Source organism: Diutina rugosa (genome assembly GCF_008704595.1).
Source record: "Diutina rugosa strain CBS 613 chromosome Unknown scaffold22_size185052, whole genome shotgun sequence".
Classification (NCBI taxonomy): domain Eukaryota; kingdom Fungi; phylum Ascomycota; class Pichiomycetes; order Serinales; family Debaryomycetaceae; genus Diutina; species Diutina rugosa.
Window position 1 is genome coordinate 59,150 of NW_022995115.1, and position 22,295 is coordinate 81,444.

General features: G+C 42.8%; 7 protein-coding genes across 7 annotated transcripts; 4 read left to right on the forward strand and 3 right to left on the reverse strand. All coding sequences in view use genetic code 12, as the record gives it.

Moving 5' to 3' along the window:
- Positions 1–87: 87 nt before the first annotated feature.
- On the forward strand, positions 88–3,897 carry DIURU_002127 (tRNA methylation protein; the record flags this gene model as incomplete). Its single annotated transcript, XM_034154745.1, has 1 exon — positions 88–3,897. One exon carries the CDS (start codon positions 88–90, stop codon positions 3,895–3,897), a length of 3,810 nt encoding a protein of 1,269 aa, XP_034013050.1.
- Positions 3,898–5,617: 1,720 nt separating this feature from the next.
- On the forward strand, positions 5,618–8,059 carry RDH54 (DNA-dependent ATPase; the record flags this gene model as incomplete). The annotated part of the gene is made up of 1 exon (XM_034154746.1): positions 5,618–8,059. The coding sequence occupies one exon, from the start codon at positions 5,618–5,620 to the stop codon at positions 8,057–8,059; it is 2,442 nt and encodes an 813-aa protein (XP_034013051.1).
- Positions 8,060–8,119: 60 nt separating this feature from the next.
- DIURU_002129 (uncharacterized protein) lies at positions 8,120–9,838 on the reverse strand (the record flags this gene model as incomplete). Its single annotated transcript, XM_034154747.1, has 1 exon — positions 8,120–9,838. The coding sequence occupies one exon, from the start codon at positions 9,836–9,838 to the stop codon at positions 8,120–8,122; it is 1,719 nt and encodes a 572-aa protein (XP_034013052.1).
- A 4,026-nt stretch (positions 9,839–13,864) lies between these two features.
- On the forward strand, positions 13,865–15,283 carry DIURU_002130 (glycoside hydrolase family 18 protein; the record flags this gene model as incomplete). The annotated part of the gene is made up of 1 exon (XM_034154749.1): positions 13,865–15,283. The coding sequence occupies one exon, from the start codon at positions 13,865–13,867 to the stop codon at positions 15,281–15,283; it is 1,419 nt and encodes a 472-aa protein (XP_034013053.1).
- A 571-nt stretch (positions 15,284–15,854) lies between these two features.
- On the forward strand, positions 15,855–16,490 carry DIURU_002131 (uncharacterized protein; the record flags this gene model as incomplete). Its single annotated transcript, XM_034154750.1, has 1 exon — positions 15,855–16,490. The coding sequence occupies one exon, from the start codon at positions 15,855–15,857 to the stop codon at positions 16,488–16,490; it is 636 nt and encodes a 211-aa protein (XP_034013054.1).
- Positions 16,491–16,757: 267 nt separating this feature from the next.
- SAP9 (aspartyl protease) lies at positions 16,758–18,356 on the reverse strand (the record flags this gene model as incomplete). The annotated part of the gene is made up of 1 exon (XM_034154751.1): positions 16,758–18,356. One exon carries the CDS (start codon positions 18,354–18,356, stop codon positions 16,758–16,760), a length of 1,599 nt encoding a protein of 532 aa, XP_034013055.1.
- A 477-nt stretch (positions 18,357–18,833) lies between these two features.
- Positions 18,834–21,719, reverse strand: DIURU_002133 (uncharacterized protein; the record flags this gene model as incomplete). Its single annotated transcript, XM_034154752.1, has 1 exon — positions 18,834–21,719. One exon carries the CDS (start codon positions 21,717–21,719, stop codon positions 18,834–18,836), a length of 2,886 nt encoding a protein of 961 aa, XP_034013056.1.
- Between the last annotated feature and the right edge of the window lie 576 nt (positions 21,720–22,295).

The following is a 22,295-nucleotide window of genomic DNA, read 5'->3' on the forward strand; positions in this document are numbered from 1 at the left end:
AATATCTTGTATCTCAAGTATACATGAGGACGAACCTTTCTTAGCGGAAGCGCGCCTATAAGGGCATCTCAAACCGTTTGATCTCATATGTGCAAATTGCGAGATATAAAAGCCAATTTGATCAAACAAACTCCGGAAAGCACTTCATGGCATGAGTTGAGCAGTATTCTCAGTGAGATTGTTGACTTGACTCACACAGATGCTGATGATAGCCTCATCACATTACTTAATGACACTATGTCTGTCTGTCTCCAGAGAATGATTCAATTCTATAAAAGGGGACAGCTGGACTTGGTAGCTTTAGCAGAAAATGTTTCAACAGCAATATTCCTATGGTGCTTTCGAAATGGCAAACTGGTCAATCTGGCTCTTGCAAACCTGTTCCTGCTCCTTTTAAACAGATTGTTGAGCTTGATGAAAGTTACCGGCAATTATAAAGAAATGGAGTATTGGACGGAAATTGTTGCGAATGAGGTAAATCTTTCAAAATCGGGCTACATTTGTATGGATCTCTTGCTTCGAAACTTACCGGATCAAATGTACTTGTTTAAGTATCAGAAGAAATGGCTTGATGCAACCTTGAGTCATTTGATCAATGACAACGTTGGTACGACTGCTCACGCGATTTGTCGACCTTTACTCACAGCATATAGACTTGCAGCAGGGGTCTTGGACGATCCGCAAGATTGGTGGAATTTATGGGGTCCAGCATTGGTTCAAGGTTTATTGTCTAATTCAAAATCACTACCCACCAACTTGTTAGGCGGGTTACTTTCTATAAGACACGAAAATTATTGTTTTGCGAGATTAAAGGAAGAAGTAAGTCATGATCGTTATGCTCTTCTCGTGGTACTACGTGTCAGCCAAGAAACCAAAATTGTTACTCGGCTGTACGAAGAAATTGATCGTGACATTCTCAATGAAATGCTCATCCATAGTGATCTGAGAATTCGTCTTGGGGCTCTCTCACTTATTTTGGGCGTGGTTAAGGGCGCCAAAGTAACCACGGTAGAGGATGCGGTGTATGATCTATTACTGGACGCTCACGTAATTGCTGTGTTTTCTGATGAATACGAGGATGTCGATGCACGGTTGCAATTTCTTTCAATATTTCTGCAATTTTTGGGCACACGTCATCTTGAAACCTTAAAACTTGAGCATAATAGAAAGTGCCATGAATGGATGAGTGAGCTCGTACAATGGGTTAAATTCTCGTTGATGCCTAGCTCCAGCTACTCTCAATTGACGATGGGTATATCTGTATTGCGTGCGATTTTCTCTCGCATGAATTATGTGGATAAGATTTTTGAGGATAAGTCAATCTTCGTGTTATTGATTCAAACTTTGTACAATGATTATGAGAACGTGAGAGAGGATTGTAAGGGAATGCTTTTGAGTTTACCCAAGAGTACTATTTCAAACTTGATGACGAACGATTTGGAGCTGGAGCTTATTGACCAACTGATGCAAACATTACTGTCCTTGGAAGGCAGGAAAAGTGAGAGTGTTGTCAATTTTATTGACTTCATGAGTCAATTTCATCAGAGCGCCGAATGGAATCAAACGATCATGTCTAGAGTAATCAAAGACATCGAAAGTACACGTTTCATTCATGGTCACTTCATGGTACTTTCTGCTCTAGTTTCTGCGCTGGTTGAGGTTGGTCCGCTTATGCTTTTGGTTCACAATGCATGGGATGCACATGGGTCAGAGATTTGCAAAAATGTCGATGAGCATGGAGAGTCTATTAACATTAATGACGTCACTTACAATCATTCCTGGAAAGTTACGAAGTCCGCAAATGGTCTTCTTGACAAATTGATTCCATTTATGACAGACGAAGAATTGTTGACTGCAGCTGAATTCATCGAGCGGCAGATCGGAAATATCAAGCATCGCGGTGTTTTCACATCGATATATCCACTGTATGTACGAGCCATGCTGCAATGTTTGAAGCGTGGGAGTTTGAAAGATTATCCCTTACAGCGTTTACAGGCTTTGCTAATTATGGATTGTCAACAAGGAATTCTGCGGAGGCTGGGTGGGGTTCCATACCTTATATCTGGTATCTTGCAAGCCGGAAACCAAAAAGAATGGTTTGACCTTGTTTTTGAGCTGCTTTTTGCAATCGCTGAACAACCCTTAGCTCATATTGCTGATGCCAAATTCGACAAGCCCCAGGTTCACGCGTTTAATACAATAAAACATTTGTTCAGCGACGCCTCCATTGCTGGCTTTGTTATACCTTTCGCCGCTGATGCCCTTGAGTTGCTGCTAAAAAATTTTTGTCATGCCAATTGGTCTATCAAAAACTGTGCTGTTATGCTATTTGGAGTTGTACATCTGAGGATTATGGGTAATAAGAGGTGGGACTTTGATGCATTCTTCAAAAAATTTCCTAAGTTGAAGAGTGTTTTGCTCGGTTTTCTTGATCTGGAAGCAGAAACTGTACTGCAAAGAGTGCTTCCAATTTTAATTATATTGAGGGGTTTAGAGGCGACACTGGATGATCCGCAGTTGGATAACTTTAAGTTTCACATCACCAAACTTTTGGGCACAAAGCAATGGAAAGTTCGTGAGTTAGCGGCTTCGACCGTGATTCACGCGTTTGCGCCTTCAGAAATCGTTGCTCTAATACGCTCTTTGTGGGATGTGGATCTTCAAACTAATTTCAATCTAGTTAACGGGCTCTTGCTTATTATGGAACAAGCGCCGATTAATTACACTCCGTTTGCTGCAGATTACGCTCATGATCACTTACATCAAATGTTCCATGTACAACCATGGGTTAATCGATATTTGTTACTTAAATGTATTGCTGATCGTAAAGTTGAACTTTCCGAAAATGACTTGGCCTTTTTGGGTGGCAGTCTTTGCCACTATTCCAGCGTGAACGTATCAATCGGGGTTCAAGTTCTTACTTTATCCATCATGACGCGAATTTTACTTATGGCCTACCAGCGAGCTGAACAGCGAGAACTGATTGTGGATATTGTAAAGTTGGCTTTAACTATGCATTTTGAGATCAAACTTGAGGCTTTAAACTTTCTTCAGGAGAATCCTCACTATCCCGAACTCGCTGATTGCGTTGGTCAAGTTGCATTCGCAGATGATTGGTGTTACACCACGGAGATTGCAAAAGAGTCTCTAGCGAAGTTGTTGAGTCGGGGAGCGCAACTAGCTTTGACTCACAATATTGAAAATAGCCGAGGGCACTTATACAGTTGGGCACTGGTGGTGGATTATGCTGATTTCGATACGTTTCTTGACTCTTGCGAAACTTCGAGAGACACTGATGCCCTCTCTGTTTTCGTTCAAAGAGATTTTGGATACGATACTACCCATTTAATCAGAGGTTTAATTCTTTTAACTATCAATGGCTTGTTAAACGAGGATAGATATATTCGAGTGTCTTCTGCAGCAGTGATAGCGAAAGTCTTAAAAATTAATCATGGCGAAGTTTCTCCAACTTGGTTGTTGTTTGAGCTACCTAATTTCATGCGTCATCAATTTGGGGAGAACGAGGTATCCCCAATCGCTATGGAGTATTTGGGGAAGATTTGCAAATTTGAAACTCCTGCAGAACCTCATATCCTCTTTGGTGTGGAAAGATCGAACCTCTATCGAAATGACTTATTCTTAGTCAAATTTTTGGGTCGTATGTTAATTGATAATACAATTGCACCATCCAATATGATTGACGATGTTGACTTGGCTCGAAAAATGGTTGAAAAACTTGGCTATGATGGTTTTGTGGGATGGCTTCGCTTAGAGTACAATTTTGTGCCCATATTCCGCCTTTTGGTTGCCGCTTATTACACTGATTTAAACGTGTCGTTGTTGAAGCAAGCTATGAGAGATTCGAGATGTGCCCTAAGCACACTGCATATAATTTGAAATCCGGGTAACTATCGAAATGCAAATAAATAATTTCGCGATGCCATTTTTTTCTTCACTAAGATCATCATACGGTAAGTATCCCATTGTTAGCTGATGAATTTGAATTTACAACAACGAATTTCTTCACCTGAATCAAACTGTTGAAAAAAAATCACCAGAGCTTTTTAACACTGATAACAATCACTAACATAAAGTTTATGTTGCCCATCAAAAGCTTGCAAATGGATGACAATTCAATTTGTGCCGCGTGTTACGGGTCTAAGATCAAGGTCACACGACAATCTAGTGGAGCGGAATGTAGGTTTTGCACCAGGCCTTTTGCTCTGATCAGATGGCATGCGTCAGATAAAACTTCCACTAGCAAAACAGTAGTGTGTACAACTTGCGCTAAACATAGACGGTGTTGTCAAGTTTGTATGCTTGATATCGACTTCAACATTCTGTTAGATATTCGCGATACAGCCCTCGAAATGGCGGGTTTGCATCCGTTGATACCTCGTGGAGGGAGTGATGCAAATTCCAACCGCGAGCGAGAACATGGAATCGCTGATAAATTAGAAGAGCGATCAAAACAAGAATGTCAAGCGAATCAGATTTTGCATAAGCTTGCTTTAAAACTTGGTAAAACCAAGACGAAAAATTCTTCCCTCAAAAAGCGGAAGATTGGCCTTCCTGTGTCGGGTCCATTCGACACCCTCAAAGATAATGCAATCAGTAGCTTTTTCCTATTTGGGTTCCCTCCAACGATCCTGAGACAATTGATCATCGACAACATCCCTTCAGTACTGGAAGTTATCATTAAGCCACGAGCCCGGTGTGGCTTTATCAAATTCCCCGATCACGAAGCAGCCTTGGAGTGGGCGGGTACTATTATGAAGTCGAAACTAAATATTGACAGACATGATCGTCCCGCGTTGCTTATATTTAAAGGGGTACCAATGAGGGTGAGTTGGAGCCCTGTGGTCGATCTTGGGGAAGACGACGAGAACTTGGCGCGACAAATACATCTGGCAATGATCGAAGCGGCGAAATCCCCTAAGCCCCAATCAATTAAACATGCGCGAATTTCCAAGCCTGCCACTAAAGCAATTCTGAAAAGGGAAGTGAAATACAGTCTTGACTCTGAGTTGTAGCGACACTCCTGCGTAAAGGTTGGGGGCTGAGTTTTGCCAAGAAATAGATTGCATATCGCTTTTATCAGTAGCGCGTTAGAACACGAAAATTCTGACATCTGTTCATAATGACCAACGACACCAATCTCAAAGAGTTGAATAAAGGGACGTTCTTCAAGTATTATTATTATACTTTCCCCTTCTGTATGATGACTGCGACAGAGGAAGCGTTGGTTCACGTCGTATTGTTGGTGTTACTGGTATTCGTCGGTTACTGGACGTTATTCCGTATTCCGGCATTCATGGGCAATTATGTGGGGTTGTGGGACAACCTTGCCGCCTTTTTGAACTAAAAGGTCTTACATTTAAGGCTTTTGGCGACTATTTAGTCGAGTTAAGTCGTTGAAGTTAGTTAACAGGATGAATCAAGGGTGGTTATAGAATTTTGGAATATACGTTTATGATATCAGTTGGACTACTCACTTTCCCAAATTTGCAGGTAACCATTTGCTTGTCGATTGTGTTTTGAAACCGCTCATCGGGTGATGCTGGTATTCGCAGTGATGCATTGCGGTGCACTTCATTAAGACGCGTTGTACAATAGAATGAACTTTAATGCCCCATACAAACCTCCCCGGAGAACGCAAGGAAAATCTGTTGTTAAGAAAGTTCCTACTCGGCGTAACACGATGCTTCGTCCCCTGGGGTCTTTCCGTTGTCTGGCGAAGCAAGTTGAAGATTTTAGCGAGCCTGACGCGTTATTCGTTGCTGAAGAAACTGATGATTACAACACAATAAGTGTGGACCTTGAAGCTTCAACAACGTCCACGCTTTTGCCTGCTACAAATCAACAATCTCATGTCGTCCCACCGACTCACAAGCATCAGCGAGATTACGAGCAACACTCAGTTCAATGGAGAAGGCGTACCACAAAGAAGAATAAAACGTGGGAAGGCGATGGTATCTTGATAATAAACTACGTTCCCGAATGCAACCAGGCCATCATCACCCTCAAGAATGCCGATGGGCCGATACTTGCACGTAAACGTTTACAAAACCTTCCATTAGGTTGGAAAGATGTTGAAATTGTTTGTGGAAACTATGAACTAGAAATTGAGCAATGCGATAGTGTGGAAGAGCCGGTAAAGCGGCGACGAGTGATAAAAGCTCTTCAACCTCGGCTGGTTACCAAAAATCCGCCACCGTCGATCTCAAAGCCTAAAGCTGTCTTCACGCTTGACCCCACTCTCGAATCTAAGCTACGTCCTCACCAACGGGATGGAGTCAAGTTCATGTTTGAGTGTATTCTGGGACTCAAGGATTTTGCTGGCAACGGCTGCATTTTGGCTGATGAAATGGGGTTGGGTAAAACTCTTCAAGTAATAGCCTTGGTCCACGGCTTGATAAAAACGGCGCTTTCGACGTCTACCGCACCCAAAGTTGTCATAGTGTGCCCTCTCACGCTCATTTCAAATTGGATGGCCGAATTTAAAAAGTGGGTCGGGCCAACAGTGCTGATTTTAAGGATAACCGATCAAGATCAAGAACATCAAATTCGTAAGTTCGGCGAGCTTCAAGTATACCAAGTGATGATAGTTAATTATGAAAAAGTCGTCTCAAATGCTCAATTATTTACGGACCTAGCCAACCTTGATTTGATCGTTTGTGATGAAGGCCACCGTCTCAAACTGACTTCATCAAAGACTTGGACGGCTTTGCTGAGGTTGCCGTGCAAAAAGAGAATCATTCTTCTGGGTACTCCGGTACAAAATGATCTCAATGAATTCTATTCGTTAATCGACTTCGTCAACCCGGGTATTTTAGGCAATCCTCGTGACTTCCAACGAGATTTCGTAATGCCAATCAGCAATTCTCGAGAGATCAACAACTATGCTCCAGAGGTAAAGCAATTGGGGGAGTCTGCACTGGCTAAGTTGCTCGAAATCACCTCGAAGTTTATGCTTAGGCGAACTCTGCTGATCATGTCGTCGCACTTGCCACCACGAATTGACACCATATTATTTGTCCGACCGACCTCTCTTCAGGTCAAGATTTATGAAAAAATTCTTGCAAACTCAAGAAGGTTCGATCAAATGGATGCATTAGCAACGATCAATCTTCTTCGTAAGTTATGCAACTCCCCAAGGTTATTAGCAAATGACGAACTTTGGAAATCCATTTGTTCAGATTTTGCTGAAAGTCTAAAGATCACTCTGGGCAAAATTAATCTTTTGGTACCAATGCTTCAAGAAATTGTGTCTATGAACGAAAAAATTGTGATTGTACTGAATTTTACTCTGACGCTTGATTTGATTCAACTGGTGTTGGAGAAGTTAGAACTAGCCTTTATAAGACTAGATGGACAAACTCATGCAAAGCACAGAAGCAAGTTGGTGCGAGAATTCGAAACAAATAGTCAGATCTCTTGTTTTCTATTATCAAGTAAAGCTGGTGGTGTCGGGCTCAATTTGGTTAGCGCTCTGCGTCTTATTCTTTTCGACAATGATTGGAATCCACTGGTTGACCTTCAACTGATGGGCCGCATTCACCGCGAAGGTCAAACTAAACCCTGCTATATATACCGCCTCGTTACTACAGGTTGTATCGATGAAAAAATTTTGCAACGTCAGTTGATGAAAGGAAATTTGTCAGCAGCTTTTGTTGATCTGATTAGCGGAACAGATAACGCATTCTTCAAAGAAGATCTTTGTCAATTGTTCGAGATAGATTTGAATACAGACAGCAATACGCATGATTTGATTGCTTGTCGATGCAAATCCGACTTCATGAATGAGTCGCTAGACCTTGGTGTGGCAGGTTCTATACCAATTGATGATTCCATTGTCAGCGCAAATTCAGTACTCGAATCAATGAAAACTGCCAAGAAGGAACTGTTCAAAGTCATAGCTCGTGCTCTCAATGAGTACACTCACATCAGCACTAATACTCAAGACGTACATTCCATCAAAGACACCGCATTGAAAAAGATTTTAACGCACGAGAGTTTTGATGCGCCCGTGTCATTCATTTTAACGAAATCGTCATGATCATTGATTAGATCTATGTATATACAAGACTCGGTTTCAAGACGGAGTAATGCAAATGTACTATCTGCTTTGTTGACTCTTCCTAATGCGCTCTTCGGCTGCTCTTGCCCTTTGCTCCCTCATCAACGACATACGTTGGGCTTCCGAGAGCCCCAGCAATTCGTCAACTTTGGTATAAGAACCGGTTAATTTGCCACTCGATCTAATAGTTGGTTTTTTCATCTCTAGTTCAGTTTTTACTGCAATAGACTCTTTGATAGCTTGCTGCTTCTCTTGCTTCACTCGATCTTGCTCTGATCTTTTTTCTTTCTCCAATTCTTCCCTAGAGATCGGCTGTCCTACATTTGCAGTATCCCAATTCCATTTCGCCTCACCTAATTTATCACGAGCAACGCGAAACATGTCATGGGTCGCTGAGGTACAAATCTCTGCAGCTGTTTTACCCTGCAAATTTTTGATGGTGGGATCGGCCGAAAGATTGACAAGAAGAGTGTAGACCATGTGCGTTAAGTTGTTCGAAGCAGCGTAATGTAATAATGTTGGATAGTGCACATACTGTTTTTCTGGGGAGAAACGAAAGGTGTTAACGTCGAGTTGGTTTGATTTGAGATACGCCAAAAGCTTCGGAGCCTTTTGCTTCCTTAACAATTGAACTAACTCTTTCAGCTGGGTGTCCTCCACAGAGTCTGGAGCAGTTCTCAAAGGAGTCGGCAGCTGAGACTTATCCGGTGCGGGGTCTTTCTTTTGACTGACTTTGGGGGTGTTCACCAAATGAGTGTACAGCAAAATGGTCCAAGCACGCTTGAGTTCGGATTTTGTCGCTCTTCGAGTGGTGAAAGGAAAATTCCGAATTCGCTCGTCTCCGGGTCGTAAAACGCCGTCCTCAAAAACCAAAATTTTGCGATTGGACGCCCCATTTGCTCTCAAATAAATAGAATGGCATTCGTCCAAATCGTCTTTCCATTCAACCAACAACTCGCGAATTTCTTTGATAAGTGCTTGCTCATTATAACGGCGAATGCTCAGCCCCGCTGAATTTGCCTTACCTCTGGCATTATCACTACTCAGTTGAGAGCCGCCTTGCTTTTTACGAACAGTATACCTGTGGAATGTTTTAGACTTTAGCACATCGACGAGCATTTCCTGCTTCAGTTCCTTTTGACTCGATGGCGTCATACCTTTGATGTCTTTGAGCTTATGGTTGATAATCGCTCCTGCAAAATGACCACCGCCAATCATGAAAACAGCCAGCTTCCCATCCTTGATTGGCTTAGCCGAAAATTCCGCCAACGCTCTCTTCGGATCATCAAGCTGTTTCGGCAGAAAGTTTGCTTTGTAGATCGCAAGAGCCTCATCTTTCTCTAATTCTGGGTCTGTAAACATTATGAATGGCGTTTTGCTCGCAAGGTGGCTTACTTCGGATACTTCCTCGTCATGATGATTTGCTGAAAGCTTTGCAATAGCAAGTTCAACGCGGTCAACTTCAGCTTCCCCCTCCAGCTCCAGCTCCAGACCCAGTAGTGACTCAATCAGTTCGTTTTCAATCAAATCATTAAACTCATCCTCGGTCAATTCAGGTAATCCTAATACCTTTCGCTTGAGATTAAAACGATAGCAGTCTGAATGGTAATACTCCATATCATGCTTGGGTGAAGAGAAGTTTTCGTGGCCAAACTTTGCAACGGTATTGCTTTTCACTTCAAGCGTATTCAGGTCAAACTGAAGTAGTTTCCACTTACTGAGCGTAGCTTCATCGAGGTCGTAAATATACCTTCTCATGCTCCTTAGGATGAATTGCGCAGCGCCAAACGCATGATCGCGAAGTCAGAATTTTGTGGCGTTTGACAAAGTCTAGAAATTTAACACCGAACATCAAATGGGATGGTAAGTTCTTTGGACTAAGTGGTCGAAGCTAATCATATATTAGTGGTTGTACGTACACCGTTTAATATTGCAAAACAATGAGATTTTTGCAAATGTAAAGTCTAATGTTCGAATTTGTATTACTTTGATTCGATGTTACAAAATGAAACTATTGGTCATGCTGATTGCCAGTCATCAATAATCAGAAATACAGTCATTAATTATTATTACATACCTGATCCAAAACCCATGATAAATCCTATTCCTCCAAAATCCGTTTAAATTGACCACTTTTTCCATCCAGCTGTGAGGTCTTCCGTGATGGAAGTCTCAGCATCGATGCCAATTGAGTCGGCATCTCCAAATTAAGCAGACGTAAACTTGGTAACTTTTCCAGCAGCAGCGATGGAGCCGGTGCCACCAGAGGGGGTCCAAAATGTAACGTCTTCTTCTCCAAGTTCGGTGACAAAACTGGAGTTGTGAGAGTTGAACCCAGTGGAGTAAGTTGACGATGTGAGCTTGCCAGACTATTAGGCGGAAAAGCAGGAGTCATAAACAACAGCAGCAAATTTGTAAAAGAGTTCAGTGCCAGAATTAGGGGTGTATTCAGTCCCAGTATTCCGCCGAGAACTGGAGAATTCGGTAAGGTAAATGAAGGGGAGTTGGGCCGCGATCGCTTGAGTCGTTGCCTAACATAATCCATGTCCAGTTCTTGCACATGACGAGAAAATAGCAGCAGCGACAGTTTCAGCAGCGAGATAGCTGCACCTTGAAGATCCACGGAAAACAGTGGAGCCAGTGGAGGGTGCTCCAACGCCCTGAGACTTTGAGGGGGCGGGGGTGCCTGGGGCATAGCAGGACGTTGAGGTCTGGGAGCCAATTTTGAAGATTGCCGCCCAAAGTATTCCAGTAGCAGTGGAAGCAGCTTCAGACTCAGCAGCTCAATGTGACGCAATTCTTCCAGAGCCATCAGCGCCAAAAGATCAATATTGTTGGTAGTAGACGGAGGGCGGGGTGGAGGCAGTGGCGAAGTGCCTGTCAGAGATGCAGCCAGGTCGTTCAGCGGCGCCGGGCCGATCACGAGACTTTTAAACGCAACCCCTGATGAGGGGTTTGAATTAGTAGGTGGCAGCATCATACCACCAGCAGGAAGAGGCGGGGGTACAGCTATCGGGGGACCCGAAATGGTGCCGACAGTACCAACTGTGGAGGCTTCTTGTTCTTTCTTCAACCTTTGCTTCGTGAGATTCTTATTCCGCCTTGAATTTGGGTTGGTATGAATCCTCAAATGCCGTGTAAGCTCATCCGATCGCAGGAACCGCTTGAAACATCCAGGATAAGTGCAAGCGTGAGGCTTTTCTCCCGTGTGTGTGCGGATGTGGCGAGTCTGGTGCTCTAAACGGTGGAAAGCCTTATCACATAAAGGACATTTATAAGGCCGAGCCTGTGGATCCTTCTTATTTTTGGCGGTGGCGACCTCCGCTTTGACTGACATCTTACCTGAAGGCAGTTCTTAGGGGTCACGAAGGAGTGTGGAGAAGAAGAATTTTACTGGCATCCGCGAAATGAGAAAACCGTTTTGTCCTAGGCCTGCAGAGAGACCCCCCAAATATGAGATAGAAGTGGGGGGGGACGGGGGTGGGGTGACGCTCGAGGTAAAGAAGCCCAAAGTAACACACCAACATATAGCATTAAGTACTTCGGTCTCCGTTGATAGTACACTGATTTGTAAGCGATATCTCAGTGTTTTGTTTGTACATACCAAAGCCTTCGACTTCGCCACCATTTTCGGTTGTATGCAGCATATTGTTCATGTCAAGGGTGGTACAAAAAAAGCAATTTAAGGCAAGCCAGGTAAAGTGAGCCATGGTTTGTGGAGAACTGTGGGGCGATCGCCATCACATCCACATCTTCTATTGTCTAGTTTAACCGAATAAATTCTACACATCTTAAGTCATAACAATATCAACAACGTTGCTGGTGAAAGGTTCACAATCATAATAGGTGTCTTGCACGTGGTCATGATATCGAGTGGGGAAGCCTGAAAGTGTTGTGCCACATGAAATTGGGCCGGTAGCTGTGTAACGCGATAACTAAAATGTTAAAGTATGGAAGAAACAATCTTAAAGGAAACTTTCTACCCTGGTATCTTACCCCGTGGGGGTTGCTAACCGAGATCCGCCACCCGCAACCATCCGAAAAACTCCGGGCAAATGTACACAAACTACTCAAAGGGTCTCCCTTCACTCCCAGCAACGTCAAGTGACTAAAAAGAAGCCTGGGAGACACCCGTCCGCTACATTGCATGGAACTCGAACGATGAGTTGATGGTTTCACCCAACTTCACAATGTATAACCTTTGTAACCTAGCTCAATTTAGCGAATATTTTCGCGAAGGTTGATGAAGTCCCACGTCACACTTACATCAGGTATTAGAAGTCTTCTTTCCCCAGACAATGCACGGCCTGCAGTTGCCGCGAATTGTAGTTTCCAACGTGAAGGTAGAAATTATATTTCGGAGAGAGCTTCGGGTATTTTGATCAATTAAAGGTTGCACAGACCGTTGATTGCCATATCTCTACGTATCAGCAACAAGTGTAGCTATCCAATTCGATGATATTTGTATGCATGACATGCTCATTTTAATTGCCTCATGAAGAAAAGTTTTTCCGAAATTTTCCGAAGTCATCACATGATGTATAGTACCGGCATGTACGCTAGATGTGTTCACATACCTATATGCTAAAGACACCAAAGTATCCATCACTATTTAAAAATCACAAGGTCCATTTTTATTATAAGGCCGTCAAGGTCAGTTGATTCAAGATGCAGTTAACTTGACGAACTCGAAGAGCACGCACTTTTGAACAATAGCAAGAGTGACTAAAGTGATCATTTAAAGAGATATATGTGTTGGCACAGAACTCCATCAAATGGTTTTGACGCTACAAAACGCTATTATAGTCGGTGTTTAATATATCTACAATATCTCCATCAGTAATACAATTTTTTTTCGCGTTTTTTTCCATTGAAATGCCATACGTAGTACTTGGTTACCATTCTACGAGACGTGGCGCATTCACATAGCTCAAGGAGGCAACGAGACCGAAACACCACTAATATCCATCGTCAGTGTCATGTCAAAGCTCTTCGAGCTAGCGACTGGACACTGGCTTACCATGACCTAAGCAATGGTCATTCCGTTTCCCCGAAGCAAGAAGAAATTGATTCAAGATCAATAGAGTACATCGCGAAGAAGCCTTCCTGTCGCGACATGAGCGCGACTGGAGGTTGCACTCCTGCCGTTGTCTCATCAACTCAATCTTGCATGCATTATGTGTTGAATGTAACACTCACACCTTGGGGCAATCTAACAAACTCCCCTGGGCTTACATCGACCAACACCTATCCTCTCAAACGATATGAACAATTGAGTTAATGAGTTTACACAATGTGTGATGCAGTATTCAAATACATGTGGTTGTCTATCAATTCCCTGGATTGGTGAGGTTAACAAGTAATTTATTATTTTTAGAATTCAGAGTTACACGCGACGCGCCGCCATCGGTGAAAATTAACTTGGCACCATGGAAATTGGTAAAACTAGAGGGCCAATATAAATATATTGAGACTGAACGTAAAGTTGCAATTCTTTTAGTCTCTGCATTGAGCACTACTCAAATTTAACTGCTGTTTGTAATTCCAAACCCACTTGGCTTCATTAGCCAATCTCGTACACACGCGCAATTCATAACTGCAAGGGCTCTGCATTGAACCCTATACAGGCAAAATTAACACCAGTATATAACGAAGTCATTACCATAGAAAACTTCCTAACTAATAGCAAAATTCTTCCGCTCCTTGCAAATTAACACCATCAAAGCAAATTGTTCACAATTATATCCACATCATCGGCGCATCGTTCCAGTCAGTACGTGAAGTATGAAGTTTAATGTTAAAAATTGTGTCGCTTTGCTATTGGCTGTTCCATCAATTACTGCACAGGTGGCAGTGTACTGGGGCCAAAATTCATTTGGAGGTGAACAGCTGCTTGCCCTGTACTGCCAGACTCTGGAAGTCGAGGTGGTCCTAGTGAGTTTTTTAAACGGGTATCCTGACTTGAGTATCAATTTTGGCGGGCAATGTAATGAGAAGTTTAACTCGGGCTTATTGCATTGTTCCAAAATTGGAGAAGATATAAAGTCATGTCAAGCGCAAGGTAAAAAGATTTTTATGTCACTTGGTGGTGCTGTTGGCGAATATGGCTTTCAATCTGAGGTCGAGGGTGAAGCATTTGCGGAGGTACTTTGGAACAAGTTTGGAGGAGGTCAGGACAATGAGAGACCTTTTGATGATGCTATCATTGACGGCTTTGATTTTGATGTTGAGAACAAAAACCAAGTGGGGTATGTCGCCATGGCCAAAAAATTGCGTGAATACTTCAGTGAGAGTTCACGTCAGTATTACCTTTCTACCGCTCCTCAATGCGTTTATCCCGATCAGAGTGTTGGGGATTTGATGCTGCAGGTGCCTTTAGATTATGCATTTGTGCAATTTTACAACAACCCTTGTGCTGTTGAAAAAAATTTCAACTGGAAAACTTGGAGCGATTGGGCTGCTAATTCTCCCAACCCAAATGTAAAGCTTTTTTTGGGTTTGCCTGGAGCGCCATCAAGTGCAGGCTCCGGTTATATTGATTCAACAACCATTTGTGAAACCATTGATAACATTCGAAGTTCGCCCAATTTTGGAGGAGTAATGTTTTGGGACGCCAGTTCGAGTTTTGGAAATGGCGACATGGTGTCTGTTGTTAATAATCATATAAATGGAATTGGCCAGTTCATCCCACCGCCTCAGGAAAGTTCGGCTTCTATGTTGCTGCCTGGCGAAGCCAGCTCATCGGTGGCCAGTATCTTGTTACCTTCCCTGAATGAGATCAATGAGCACGGCGGAAGTTATGCATTTGGCACACCAACTATCATGCGTGATGACGAATCCTCAGCTACAACCAGTACTATGGGTACGCCGCCAACGCTGGTGACACTTGATGAATCTTATGATACCAATTTGACAGATGCTAACTTATATCTTGAGGGTATTCAGAAAGGGGTACAAATCAACGCAGAATCCTATGACGAAACTCTGACGCAAGTCACCTACGAAACAGTTCTCGAAATTGTTCCTATGGGTAACGATGACTCTGAGAAAACTACGACCAAAGTCTCCCCGAACCCCACTGGAGCACCTAATCCCGACACCAGTGGAAGTCAAGCCGAAACTACTGCCGGCGTAAGGCCTCATCATCACCATAAAAAGTTGGCATTCACGACTGTAACAGCCTACACGACAGTATATGTATGAATAAAACGATCTGCCATTCGAAAGCGTCGTCTTCTTCGAGTATGACCCTCTCGTAACTATTAATATGTCATGTGATTCAATGCAGACCCAGCTCATCGCTTTTTTTTTTTTAGACAGGTTCGCATTACACATCTGTCTGCAGTTTGGCTTTTACTACAAGATATTAATACAACTAAATCACACCTGGGTCCCACAAAACTTTCAATTCTTGTTCTGACAAACTTCTATTTTGCATTCGGTCGAAGTCTGAAGATTTCCATACCTATATTGTGCATACCGTATAAAGTTTGATGAAGCGTATCGTTGCAAAGTGCTGTGCAGAACTTTTCATACGAATAGAAAGAACTACGCACACATCTTGCAACTAGTCTTCCATCATTAAAATCAAGTCATAGATTTTATGTTGTTCTCTTTTGATGTGACCTCGTATCTTTTGCACACCCGCGATTCGATATATGATGGATCTTAGACTAATGTTGTATGACGTAATAAGCTTCCTCACTAGATGTCCACAGCGCGTGTCTATCATATATTTTCGTAATATCCCACCAAAAGTTGAGACACAGCGCCCATGAGAAGTTTAATATGGGCTTTATTGACGGCAATAGTCGCTGCTGAAAAGCTTGAACTGTTGGCTTCTGCGCCGCTTACGTTAAGTGAGGCTATATCACCGTCGAATTTACCATCTCAAACACTTCAGCCCAATGAAGGCTCAACACTGTGTGGTCCAGGGTCAAGCCAATGCGTTTATGCTTCGGGATATGAGGCCCAGTTATGTCCCGTGGTAGATGGCCAACTGACTAAGAAGTTGGAGAACCCTCAACATCTTCAGTGCCTATGTCTTGTTGATATGGTTTATTGGGATAGTCTTGCAAAATGCCGATGCAATGGGCTCAGTGGAGCGAAGCTCAAGGAAAAATTCTGCTCCACTTTGAATTCAACATTTAGCGAAACCATGGTTTTCAATATGCCCTCAGAATATTACGATGACAATTCGAGTGACGCAAAGACCGTTTCGAATTCCTTCAACCTCACCGGAGAACTTTTAACAGACGACTATTGGAATACAAGAGTACCGACGCTGTCTCTGGCATCAGAAATTTTGACTACGAGTATAGACAATACTCTGGCGTTGAATGAAGCATACTTGGTGGATATTGGTTCCACCCTCAAGGCATATATGGCATATATTATTTTCTTCATTTGAGTAATAGATTGGAGTTTCCAGAGAAACGAATGTCAATTTGCTAAATTGATACACCAGTAGAAGAAGCGGAAAACCTCACGTAAATATCGCTAGCAGCTGGTAGACAATGGGCGAACCTTATGTTTCGTTTCTCAAATTGGCCCGCCGGCTGCTACCGAAAGATATAGCTCAGAAACGTCATAGAGCGTTGACACGAGCTTTCCGACCTTTGTTTCACCAGAGCAATGAAAAAGTGATACGAAATACAGCAAATGTGTGTTAAATTTACTAAAGCAAAAACATGCCACAGATCATTAACGACCCCAACATACATGAAATGCCAACACTAGTCGTTTTGGCATTGTTCTTCTTGTCACTGGAGCTAGAACCACTGTGACTACTACTTCCAGTGCTCAATTGGGCATTTTGAGTATTTTCCATTTGGGAAGCAAACAGAGTGACAGCGGAGGCGGTTTGCAATCCGGAAATGGTACTAGTGATTACCTCGATATTCTCTTCATCGGTAAACTTAACTTGAGCCATGGATATAATCATGTCATCCAAATCATATACGATGTAGGCATTGCGCAAGAAATTGTCGCCCAAAACAAGATAAGGATTGGAAGACGAGTCGCTGTCTTGCGTCATGATCCCTAACATGCAATATTTACTGCTGGACGTGCCAACTTGCATATCTGTAATGGGAACACGAATGACTTTCCCAGCGAAGTCGAAGTCAAGGTAAGCATTCAGGTCCGTGATGCATTCCATCATATAACCACCGTTTCTTTGAGAATAGTCAGCGTTGAGTGCATTTGCAATGGTTTGAACCATGGCCTTAGGCAAGTAAGTTAAAGTTGTACCTGAGTCCAACAACGCCGGGTATTTGTTGTTAGTAACACTGATGTTTTGATTATTGCTTCCAACGAGGTTGATGCCATAGAGTGGAACCTCCAATCGAATAATTTGATGGGTCAACTTTTCCAGAGAAACGATTGGCAACGCTAAAAGATCGCCCTCGTATTTAGCGTGATCAACACCACCAAACAAAATGGAACCTGTCTTAGCATCTTGTGAGTTAAGATACAAGGAATACAAGTTTTTTGCAATTTTTCCTTGTTCCTTAAGCTTCATCGGCAAATTCAGATACTTATTAAGGGTTGATTCAAGTCCCTGAAGACCGATACCAAGCACCCCCACATCAGAAGAAGATTTATTTGCCACTGCAAACGTTAAACCGTCGACGAAAGTTTGATCAAACCCAACTCGATCAGTACCCCAAACCCCCTTTGCAGCGGTGCCGTCCGCGTATTGGATAAAAAACAGTTCGCTTTGGTTTACCTTCCACAGGTTCAGCAGTTCTGTGGCGAAAGATCCCAATTTGGTGCATTCTCCAGACCCATCGCTAGAACCAGTAACATCACCAGTCGCAGGTGCATTCAGATAAAAGATTGTGGTGAAGGCAAATGGATTCCACTTGTTCTCTGTCTTCGAGGGGTCTGTGTTTTCATCGGTAGTTCCCAGCGGCTCGTCGCGCTTGTGTTGACGTTCAAGAAATGCCTCAAAATTCCGATAGTCCCGCTTTTGAGTCAGCGGTGCGAGGCAGTTAACATCATGAGAGGACACCCAAAGATCCGACAGACCGGTATCGACAAGAACTTTGACTTCATCTGAATTCAGCCCGAACTTAAGAGTGCACATGTAATAAGTCTGTGCATTTGTCAACTCCATTTCCGCTGAATCCCGCTTCCGCAACATAGGAGGTTCAACACCCCCGGGTCCTTGAGCTTCAATCAAATTGTTGCCTCTTCTAACAGTGAAATCAAGTCGAAGCGGTTCGAATGCCATGGCAACGACCGCCATACCAGATAACTTTAAGAGCTTCATGGTGTCAGTACAGTAATGCTATTTTTTTCACCGTTCTAGCAATATAAATGTTTCTAGGCCTGCAGGTGTACACAGCCTCTGCATGACGAGCAACGCCGACGCGAGGTAATTGTGTTCTGAAAGTCTCGCGGCTTGGCAAATGTCACACTTGCGGAAGAGGACAACTCCTTGATTGATGCATCTTTAACGATTCGATTACGTTCATCCTAAAACACTTTTTGCGCTTTGTTTACCGCTGGTATTATGGCAAACGTATGTGGTTTTCTCAACACAATGTTGTGTGTGGGCTCTAATTATTACGCTACACAAACCTTTCAATTCAGTCACGAGAAACTTTACAGCTCACAGGCATAGTTTGTCAATGATCATTGGCGGTTCTGTGTTCGCGTGCCAAGAATCCATATGAGGCTACATCAAGGCTGAGTTTCTGCTAGTAGTATATTTCAATACATCATCAATAATTTCAACGTCTTCGAATCAAACTCTTACCAGCTTACGCATTGCCACCAAACCCTTCTGTTGGTTTGCCCATGCTACATTTACAGGGGAAAATTTGAGCACCTCTTTCCATGCAGGAATAGGCTCTTTACCACCAACCAGTTCAAGTTCCGCCCAATGACAAACAACGTTGAAATGTAAGTTCTCAAATTCACGACCGTCTAGCATTTCACTATCGTCGTAGATGCTGGGAACCCAATGAAAGCCAAGATGCCATTCAATATCCCAATCAAGCTTGTTCAACACCAACTTATTAATCCCAATGAGCCTCTTGAATTGATAATTACCATTCTTATCAATGGAAAATCCTTCTGGAATTCCAGCGGCAGTGTGGTCAATTGTGGACGTATGATTTGCAGTACTGCGATACACAATAACGGTCTTCACTGGATGATCCCGATAATATCTTCCCGTCGCAGTCTCATTAAATTCTAGAGTGCAGTAGCGGTTTTTGGGAGTATGAATTTTGATCTCACCAACCAACAACCCGAAAGGGGCACCAGTTGCGTCCGTCGAGTTCTTTAAGACTTCGACTTTAATGTAATCTTTGTAACTCTTCACGTTCTGATCGAAAACAGGCCATAGTTCCAGCCTGATGCGACAGTCGTACAAACCATCATTTCGGGATTCGCAATTGACTTTGTCACCCTGCACTTTTACCAGAGGCAAATCTTGAAGAACCAGCTTCAAGTGCGATTGTTGAGGTCCAATAACGTTGACATGGTTCGAAACACTATCAGCCAAATCAAGGGTTTGCAAAAAATACAATTTGAGTGGATTTTCGGTTGTGAATGGGTTCACAAGCAGAAGATATAGCAATCCAGTCCCAATTTGGGCTAATAGCAAGTACACGACAAAACGGTTGAGTTTGAAAACAAATGGTAAGAAAGGAAGCGCCCATGCGATTGCTGCCCATCGACAAAGTCGAAATACGAGCTCTTGGGATTCAAGAGATTCTTGCACCAGCTTGGCGAGACCATCAAGCACCAACCACCCTGAATTATAAATGAGATACAGAGGCACAGCAACTGTAAGAAGAAACTGAGCCCACCAATCATAGCTGTGACTTTTCCTCTCATATGAAAATGAATCAGAGTCAGCTTTAACATTTGTCAAGAGCAGAGACTGCCCACTTGACTGATGAACGTCCTCAGTGGCGCCATACTCCGCATCATTGCTGGCAAGCAAATGGTCAGACTCGGAGTCAGCCAATCTATTCTCTTGAGTAACTTTGGGTACCTCATTGACTTGTCGACGTTTACAAAATGACCACCCTAAGAGTCCGACAATCCCAGCTGCCAGTTGTAAGACATACACGATTGTAATAAAAAACTCACCTGTATGATCATCCAACGGCTTGTTTTGATTTAATTTGACAATTGAATACATCATCAAAACCCACCAAACCACAGCCAACTCGAGAATTACAACCAATTTCTCATCATGATTAGTCAGGCGACGCAGGCGAGTGATCCAATTAATCGAATTAAGTAAAATGTAATTCAAAATGATGAATACTGCAAAAAGTGTCAAAAGCACCTCTGTTTTGGCAACGTTTGGGACAAGCGGATTAGTGTTTTCTATGAAAATATCCTCCACAAACTTTGTACCCAAAGCCAGAATCACCAACAGGCATGGTACCTTGATCACATCTATCATACTGAAACTCCAGCTTTGTTTATGGAGCACGACAAAAAACAACAATCCCAGAACAAAGGGAAACACAACTGCTATTAAGAGCCCCATTTGAATGCTCTTTCTGGCAGATAAAACAAAAAAAAATCGCAAAAAACTTGTGTATAAGGCTGGATCTGTCAGCTCGGCATTCTCGTCGCCAAGTTCCCCAGTCCTGCTCGAAAATTCGAGCGTGAAGTCAAGTGCATTCGATAACATATGCCATAACGATCGCTTATTTGCGTGCCGTATGTTATCTTCAGTTGTATGGTAAATATCTCGAGGCTTGTAAAATGCGAGATCCAAACCTCTCAATCCCCCAATTTCTTTGTACACTTTATAATCAGTTTCACTGCGAATTAAACGATTTGCAAAACCTTGTTGGAATAAAGAGTTAGCATAAGGATAGCGAACCCTAAACAGATTAACCATCTCGTAATCCGTACCGCGAAAAAGGATCGCCTTACCACCTGCACCCGTTCCCTCCAAATTGAGAAAGTAGCCGACTTCTTTGAACCAAGGGTGCGATATGAAAGTGCGAGCTCCACTCAAACCAAACTCTTCATGGTTGTTGAAATTGAATATGACTGTACGTTTTGGTTGGACCCCATTTTGAAGAAGGTAATACAATACACCCAACATCAGTGCTATACCCATTCCATCGTCGGTAACTCCATAACTCAGAGGAACTGAGTCAAAATGTGCGCTTAACAATAAAGCTTTCAATTTCGAATTTGTACCATTGACCCGCACTACGACGTTGTTCGACTCATAGTAGTTCACCGTAGAACCCTCCGCCCACATTTCCACGCTAGTAGCATTCGAATCATTGTCAACGTCCACAAAGTTCTGAGGGCTTCTTTTGAGTGCTTTATGGATGACACTCTCGATATACTTGTGTGTTGCATCGTTTCCACTCTGAGCATAAGAATGGTGGCGAGAACCGATGATTTGAATGTCCAACCAGGCACGCTCCAAAACGTTTTTTTCAATTGTGTCATTAGGTAAGGGTACCATCATCAAGGAATTGTCAATGGCTGATAAAACGATCGTAGCAATCCACACCATAGACACTAACAATGTAAGCAGAGTCTTGCGGTACCCAAACAAAGCTCGAAATGTCAGAACTATGAAATTGCACAGATCTGCATTGGCATCATCTTCATTTCCCAGGTTTGTCAGGGAAGCCATGTTTTACAAACGCTGAAGGCTATTGATGGAATTGCGCGAGAGCTTGTTTACATAAAGCAAGCACTTACTTCGCACGGCGTAAACAATAGAATGTTAATAACCTAAATTTATGTTGAGCTCTGTAGTTATGAAGGGATGTAAAGAAAATGTATAGATTTTTCTAAGCTTGTTTCACTTAATATAAATCAAGCCTACATACTATTCAACATGTCGCCAAAAGCCGTGACCCTCAGATGACAGTGCGAAAAATAACCCCATGAAAAGTTCTTGGACTTAGACAAATGCAATTTCCTTCTTTGAAAAACGATTTAATTTTAAGGGCAGCATTGGGCGAAAAGGTTGAAAGGCCCCCCGTCTGGATCATGGTACGTTTTGTTATTTACATATGATGAAGATGTCATACTAACATTAGCGGCAAGCAGGGCGATACTTGCCTGAGTATCATGAGGTCAAAGGTGACAAAGATTTCTTCGAAACTTGTCGGGATGCAGAGACGGCTGCGGAAATCACCATTCAGCCGGTGGATCGTTATGATGGATTACTCGACGCCGCCATTATTTTTTCAGACATTTTAGT